This window comes from Scomber scombrus, chromosome 11 (genome assembly GCF_963691925.1).
Source record: "Scomber scombrus chromosome 11, fScoSco1.1, whole genome shotgun sequence".
Classification (NCBI taxonomy): domain Eukaryota; kingdom Metazoa; phylum Chordata; class Actinopteri; order Scombriformes; family Scombridae; genus Scomber; species Scomber scombrus.
In genome coordinates this window covers 11313896-11322395 of record NC_084980.1, presented here as the reverse complement: position 1 = coordinate 11322395, position 8500 = coordinate 11313896, and the positions used below count along the sequence as shown (strand labels likewise).

Sequence of the window (8500 nt, the reverse complement as noted above, 5' to 3'; positions counted from 1 at the left end):
GTGTATGATGAAATTCACCTCCATCACTTCTCTTTCTCACAATGAAAAAAATGTGGGTCTTTTATTCCACTTTCTGGCTCTATTGCTTACGTGATGAAAAGGTGAAATCAGCCAGAGACGGTAAGAGTATCACATGACAATCCACAACAACATAGCCAGTTTGCGTGAGTCACTTTACACCTTTCGCACACTTTCAACTTGCAAGGTAGGACTCTCTGGCAGAGCACATAACTGCTTCATCACCTCAGTGACTCAGTACTCAGAAATTCACACACTTCACACTGTTGAAGAAACCACATCTCCACATCAACCTTTTTGGCTTCCGACCATTTTTCTTGGAGCTTTTGTGACACCTCACCACAGGTTGCACGCATGTGAGCTATGTTCAACCATCGAGGGATGTTCCTGTATTCCTATGTTTCACATAAGTAATTATTAATGTGGTAAAAGTTTCAACATTTCACAAAGATAAAGAAATAATCAGAAAAAAGTTTGTTATCCTCTACCCTTTTTTGTTGGTCATCTCACAACAACCAGGTGTTCATCTTTAAAATCCCTTCATTACAACTTATCACATGAACTTCATATTCTAAATATATCATATTATATTAACATCTAAAGTCAGTTGTCATTCAAAGCCACATTTTTTTATGGTTGTGTTTTTATTTTATTATTTTATGGTACTTTCATGCCTATTAGCATTTTATTTTATTTTAATCTTAATGACCATCCCAGAACTTTAGATTTATACCGCCTAATGTTAAATCTGTTAAAGGCTGAATTTTATTCATCCAAGCACATAATTTGGCAATTGAGCAGCCCCAGATATCACATTATAGACACCATCAAACATTAAAAAAGACGTCCCTTAATCAGTCAGCAGCCTCTGTGAGTGGGAAAGCCATCAAGTGAGAAAAATAGGGTCAATGACACAGACAGCCACGTAATAGGGCGGGAAATTACTTTGTAATCAAGTAGTGCACTGACCCTACTTACTGATAGAAGTGAGGATTTTCCACATAATATGCTGATAACTGCTTGGCGACAGTCCACAGTGCAGATATAGTTGTGGCCTTTTAGTGTGTCCCAACAATTACTGCTGAAAGAGCAGGAATGCTGATCTTTTATTGCAACTCTGGAGGCTGAGATCAGGTATGTTTTCAGCCTATTTTAATAATCATGAAATAGAACACATCCACATAGGGCACTGTATTATCTTAAGACAGTGGCTTACATGAGCTGTGTGATGATGTGATAATGTAATAATAGACTAAGATAAGTTCTTTGTTTGTTTATCTCTGCTTTTACCCTTGAGACATTTCAACTTTGGGCTACGTTAGAGGGGGAGTGGTGACACATATCATTAAATCTCTCCTAACTTTTGTGTCTTTGTTTATGGTTTGTTGTCACTTAAAGCTGTTAGAAAAGGTTGAACTGTTCATATAGCTGCTTGTACTCTTTGACAGAGATACCTAACATTTAATATACTATCCATTTACTGGATTAAACCATATTTGAGCTTCATGTGAGCAAAAGAGCATGACGCTGAATCGCTCTCTGCTCTGTAGGTGATCCTGGCCTCTGACTGTACAGAGCAGGGCTCAAAGGGAACATGGATACATCCTTAGAGATCAATAAACTATCGCTTTATTATTATTGTTAACCCCGGAGGAGCTAATGTAATTGCCCATTACCCCTCTCCTTAATACTGGTCACTGTAAGACCTATGGTCAAGTGACTCATAACTGGACAATCCTGTTGAAGTGCATCACACTGTATACCTGTGACATAACCAAATCTTATCCACCAATCCCTTTTTTTTATGTCAGCCTCTTCTTCTCTGCTTTCACTTCTTACTATTATCTGATGAAACTAAAAAAAGGTTAAAATAGTTCAACATTATTTTCACAGTTCTTTATTTCATAGGTCGCACGTTGTTAACACCTAACATAATGCTGTACAGTGTTGCCACATGATGACATATGGCCCTAGCTGAGCCCATGAGCGGCTCACCTGACCAAGGGGTGTGGCAACACAGAAGCTCTGTGAATAAAAGCATGTCAAGAATTTCATTTACAACATGGACAAACCCGATCCACTGAGCTGCAACACTCACACACCAAACCTTCAGCACCTGGCAGGCTCACCATGCTCAGATCACACACGTTCTGCATGATGCTCCTCATCTCTCTCTTCAGCTCAGGGGAGAGCCGGCCTCACACGGCCCAAGAAGGCGCACCTGATGCGGGAGGAACGGACAGTCAGAGGGTCCTGCTGTTGGAGGCGGTGAAGACGGGGATCCTGGGCTCACTGGGTATGGACAGGGAGCCTCGTCCAGCCAAAAAGGCCTCGGAGCAAGAGTTGAGGAAGATGTATCGGCTCTACAGGGAAAAACTTAGAGAGATTAGAGGAAATTCAAGCCAGCCGATGAGGGAAACCTGGCAATCCACCATGTCCACTGTGCTCTTTCCAGCCACAGGTGAGATATTTGTCAGAGAGGGAGGAACCAAGTAGATACTCAGGCCTAATGTAGTTATTGTCGCACTTACAGGGCTGATGTGCAGAGTCATTTTGAAAGTCCGAAAGAAATCTTGCAGTTTGAGTTTACCTGTGGACTAAAGCTACTGTACTGGTGTGCTTCTGAATACTACTGTCCCTATAGTTCTTTGACTTCCTGGAAATAGTGTGTGTGCAGTTTAAACATATGTGAATGGTAGAGCCTGAAGCCATCAAACAGTTCTGTAAACAAAGAAAACACATTCCTACAAGCTTTTAGAAATCATTGCGTGACAGACACACCTTGTCCATGAAGATACACTTTAAACTAGTTTCCCCCCCCCCCCCATTAACGTCATCAATGAGGCAACAGATGTCAAGGCAGCTTTGAAATTTACATCAGAAATTTAGGATTTTTCTAAATGCTTTCTTGTTTTCTGTTTCTCATTTTCAGTTGGTCTGTGTCATGCTATTGCCCAAGGGCATCTATTGCCCACTGTTGTTCTCTTTTTGACTTATTTCCTCTTCTTGTTTCTTCTGTTTTTTCAGTGGTACCAGTGAAAGTGCCTCGGAGGGCGGAACACCCACAGTCAGATCAACATATGCAGTGGCACAGAGCTGTTTTCAATAAGAACCCCAACATCCAGACTGAACTGACACTAGCGCGGGCTGAACTGAAGATTTCCAGGCAGATCTTAAACAAGCCCACATCAGTTCAGCCTGAAGTAAGTCAAGAGATTCAAGTTAAAGTCAGTGGGATGAGGCTGGTGAACTCTGTTGCTTGGACACACATAGACTCTCTTGTCCACGCCAATGTCTCAAGCACTCAAGATGTGATGTTGGACATCAGTCCTGAGGTGGAAAAGTGGATGAGGGCTAATGATGAGTCACTGGCTGTGGATGTGGGAATGGTTGTGGGTGAAAGAGATGCCCTGAAGGCAAAGCCAACCATTTATCTGAAGTTAGGCCTCACACAGCCCAAACCAGCACGGAGCAGGAGGCAGCCTCGCTCCAACAAGAAGGAGGATGACTGTGATGAACGAGGATGGTGCTGCCGCAAGTCTATCACTGTGTCCTTCAAAGACATCGGCTGGACAGATTGGGTGGTGGCCCCAGTTGAATACACAATGCATTATTGCGAAGGCACCTGCCCCCACAACTACAAGCCAGCCAGCATGCACACCCAGGTCAAGTCTCGGCTGCACCAGCTTACCAGAGGTGAGACACCTCGCCCCTGCTGTGTGCCGGCAGCCTACGAGCCCATGGTTCTCATGCACTATGACAGCAGAGAAAATTTGAGGTTGACACCTTTTAACGACTTGATCGTCAGTAAATGTCACTGTGCTTGAGGCAAGACCAGACCACAAATACGAATAATAAGAGAGTTTTTAACTTTAATCTCTAACCTTCGGGAAAGCATGCCACTTGATAATACACGTTACACAATGAAAATACGCATTTTTATACATACTGTCACTGGTCAACTGAATTCAATTAGAAATCTACAATTACTTCATTTTGAAAATGAAAAAACATGTTACTTCAACACAGAGCTGCTGTTTTGTTTTACTCTGTGGATCAAACAATGGATCTGAACTCTAACCCATTCATAGCTTTTCCTTTAAGAATACAGTTATTTATTGTTTATTTTATTTATGGTCCTAAACTTATATTTGTGTTTTTTTTATGTTACAGCATATTATTTAGTACTATTTAATTTGAGTGTCATTTAATACTATAAAGCACTCTATTGTTTTTTGAGGTGCAGATATTTTTTGCTCATTGTCTTATGCATTTCAATAATTATATGAACATCCTAAATAAATATTCTGATTTATTCAAACTGAAATGCTGTTGTACTTGAATATATCCACATGTACATTTCACGATAAACACACATTCATGGCATTTTCTCACATTGGTTATTTATTCAAAGAGTTACCATCAACCACTGTAGATTTTGAAGGTCAGGGTGTGCCAGAGAAAACAGGACGTACAGATATGATAACTTCTATCTGTCATTAATGATCTTGAAAGTAATTTAACAGCGGCCTTGAAAGACAAAATTACAGGTTTGCAGGGAAAGTATGAATCACTATGAAAAAGGAAAAAGCTGCCTGCTGTGTAAACTCTGTTCTGTTCAGATTGCATATCAATCACAATACTATAAATGCATTTTCATTACAGATTATCAAATGTTGTGTCTGTAATGTTTGCTTAAAAGTGCTGTTGAGATAAGTTATTAGAAGAAGAACAAATAATAATGCCAGATATCCAGTGATAAGTCCAGACAAGAAAAAATAACTTTAGGCAAATAGCTCACAGAGGAGACTTAAAGGAATCCAAAGTGCAGTTTGAGGATTTACAGTTGGAAAGTAATGAACAGAGCATCGTGATCTCTGGGAGTGAACTGATATGAAACAGAAATCGGCAACAAGATCTGCGGAAAAGTTTACAGTTGAAATATTCCAAGAAGTGACACCACCACCCCTGATGAGTAATTTATGAGTTTTGTGTTTGACTGGCGTAAAGGTCACTCAAATATGAGCATATTTTGTTTTACAATTAATTAAGAGGGTGTATTAAAGGGTGGGGCATGAATGGCCCGGGGCGACTGAATAAATATGCAGACAAATGAACAGGAGATTAATCAGAGCTGCAGGCACAAATGCTAACTGTAATAATGTTTTTCTTACGGTAAACTCTCATTCTTTTCTTTGCTTTTGTCATGGGTTACTCTTTGTTTTAAGGATGACCTCCTCAGTTATCACACAACTGTGGGTGGATGTAAAACGCTTCAATCTTAGATTCTGAAAGGTCCTGAGTTTTAGTACCACCCAAAGTATACAAGCATAAAAGAATTAGGGACAGTATTTATCAACCCCTTTCATATTCAATCTAAGTTAGACAGCGTGAACTCTGTAGCCTCTAATATTTGGCTGTCCCCTGTTTTTAATCCTGAAAACTATCAATGAATTCCAAGATGAATTAAAGCAAAGTAAAAATCACAGTATAAACAGCCCTGCTCATCTCCAATCCAGAGAAACAGAACTCTGGCATAACCTTTGGACAAAGCATCAAGCTCTCGCTCTCTCTTTCTGTCTCTCTCCTGGAAATCGATTTAATTATAAGACAGCGAATTTAGATTTAATCTTTGCAAAACAGGCAGAAAGATTTCAAAAAATACTCTCCATATGGCTCTGAAAAACTGATGAGTCAGTTTACCAATTACTTCATGACGTAAAATCATACTGACCTTAACTTTTTTGCAAGATTTGATGGAGTACCTAAAATGTTTGTGTATAAATACTATGTTCTCCTATGTTTTTAATGCACATAATGCACACCGTTTTTGCAGTGCACACCTTGTCTGCATTTACATATAATAAGCAGGTAAATGGTTTAATTCAGCAGGTCAATACTTTATTTCTGTTGACTGTAAGGGAACAGCAGAATACAAATGTATGTGCAAATTTAAAAAAAAAAATGTCCATAGAGACAGTTTAGATTGCTTTCACTTGTTTTTATTAATATTGTGTTTTTGTGTAAGGGCTTATATATACAAATTGATCTGAACTCAAAAACTCAATTTAACATTGTGCATTGTTACAATTAAAAATTGTGGCTGCTAAAACAATTTGTATAACATGTTTTCATAAGTTTAAATGTTCAAAAAGAATAAATTCTAGGAAATCCTCTTAATCTCCATCTGCGGTACATATCATTGAATGAAAACTGTGGCTTTCTATGACTCTGAGGCAGTTAAATAATTGTAACGAACATGTGGAGAGGTGGCAGAAATTAATTGATCACATAATACAGAATTATAAATTATTGCTTTAGAACCTTTCCTAAAAACATGATGAACACTACATCCATCCATTCATCTAAGTGTCCTCATTAGCACACATACACAGCATTTTTACATATAGAGATACTCATTCTGGTGGTTTTCAGTGTATTCAAGTAACTGGTATTAAACGTTTATTTTGGATCTGTTTGTGAATTGCGTAGAGAACATTTCCACACAAGTGTGAGCAGACTGCTCACACTTATTCTTAAAGGTCACAATGGAAGTGATTCATCTGCAAGTCCAGACGCACCGTGAGAAAGCTATTTAAAAAGAAAACCTAATCTAATCTGCAAGTTGATCAGATGTGATAATTAGTACGGTGCATTCAGTCCAGAAACAAAGCAGTAGCAACCAAAGAAGGATTCAAAACAACACAGTTGACAATGGTGGTGCTTGTTACAAACACTATTATTCATATAAACAAAATCTGGAGTTGGAGAAATGCATTTCATACTTATTGTGCTCTAAAAGATCACAGTGCTCCATCATTCCCTCTGTACATTGACACATACATATAACTGTAGCTCCAAGATGTGATGTACAATAATAAGATATATCTTAGATATACTGCATGTTTACATTTGTACAGTTGCACTGACTATCTGTACACCAGAGTTTCTTCTCTCTTTTTTTTTTTTTTTTTTTTTTTTTTACAGGTCAGCTGTGTCAAAGAACAGCAACATCGGTTTGCCTTGTAACAATACATTTATACCTACACTCAACAAAGCTTATGCTATGCAGTAAATGGAAATATTCTGAATATCCACAATACTGATGTGTCCTATTTATATGAATCTGGTACGACATACACTTCTTCTTGGGAGTCGTGGTGAATAGAGAGGCTACATGCCGGATCATTGCCGTATATTGCATCATCTGTTAAATCACACGGCATGTACATGTCCTCTTCAGGTTCAACAGGTGACCTGCGGAAAAACACAGTAAGCATTGTGGATAATGTGTCATATCAGAAAGTCCTATCTCAATGACACAAAGACAGATATTATGTAAACTGTGTGGATTTCCTTTCCCCGGTTGTTAATATGCTATTTTTGTCCAGAGGGAAAAACTCCAGCATTGAGTCATCAGCTAGCAGAGTTTGACTAATAGATTTTAAATTGTATGAAAAAACAGACGAGGACGTCACCTCAGGACAACTACAAAATGGTGTGCATGTACTGTATTACAACAGGATTGCGCAAAATGGGGAACTTCACACCTCACATACATCTGTTTCCAGCCTGATATTTGTTTTAGACGTTCGAACATTTCCTCTAAATAGGTCTAAAAAAGTTTGAATGATTCCAGTCTTGGAGAAAAAAAACAGCTATTAAGAACCACAATTAAAAACTTGGAGAATGACTTACCTTCTCTTGTTTCCTACAGGCCTTTTGTGGCCAGTTGTTCGAGTTGACAGGTTTTCATAGATGGGGACCTGCCCATCTGACTGGTCTCTTATCATAGTGGTGTACACATGGGAATCAGCCGGTGGTGTCTCTATATAATCCTCCTTCACCTGGGTTTCTCTGTGTCCACACTGCAGCATATTCCTGATTTGACTGTTGTACTTGTACACGATCAGTCCAATGACGATGGCAAGCACTAGAAAGAGGAAAGTCAGCCCCACTGCAGAGCCTGTAGAGGAGCTGTGGGTCAAACATGAGGTGCCATTTCCAGGGATGCAAGTGATATTGCCACTCATGATCTGAAAGTATGACATTAACACAGTTAAAGTGAGTGACTGCGAAGTATCACTCATTTGTATTGAGTTAAATCCCTTTGTTATTTATTCAAATTTAGCTTAAGTTTCATTATATTATACACATAAACAGAACGTTTAGCTAGAACTTTTTGTCACTTATTATTGCTTATTCTCATTCAAAAAGGCCTCAATATTTGAAAAAAAAGTAACACTACTCATTTAAAATTATTTTCAATTGAATGAGTAATTAAATAAATAGAAAGCATTATTATTATAATCCACAATACATTTCAGGACATGCTGTAAGCATTGTATGCCAAGTCTAACAGTTTTCTATCAAGGTGTAGGTCAATAAAAACCGTGTCCTTACCGTTCAGGGCTCTAACGATCTGGGTCGAGGTCTGAGTCATAAGTGAAGTCATGTAGTTCGTCTTTTATACTTAAAAAAG

At 38.6% G+C, this 8500-nt stretch overlaps 1 protein-coding gene across 1 annotated transcript; it reads left to right on the top strand.

The window, feature by feature from the left end:
- Positions 1-2104: 2104 nt before the first annotated feature.
- Positions 2105-3845, top strand: LOC133991024 (growth/differentiation factor 15). Its single transcript, XM_062429474.1, has 2 exons — positions 2105-2479; positions 3046-3845. The coding sequence occupies exons 1-2, from the start codon at positions 2149-2151 to the stop codon at positions 3843-3845; spliced, it is 1131 nt and encodes a 376-aa protein (XP_062285458.1). The 5' UTR covers positions 2105-2148.
- Positions 3846-8500: the final 4655 nt, after the last annotated feature.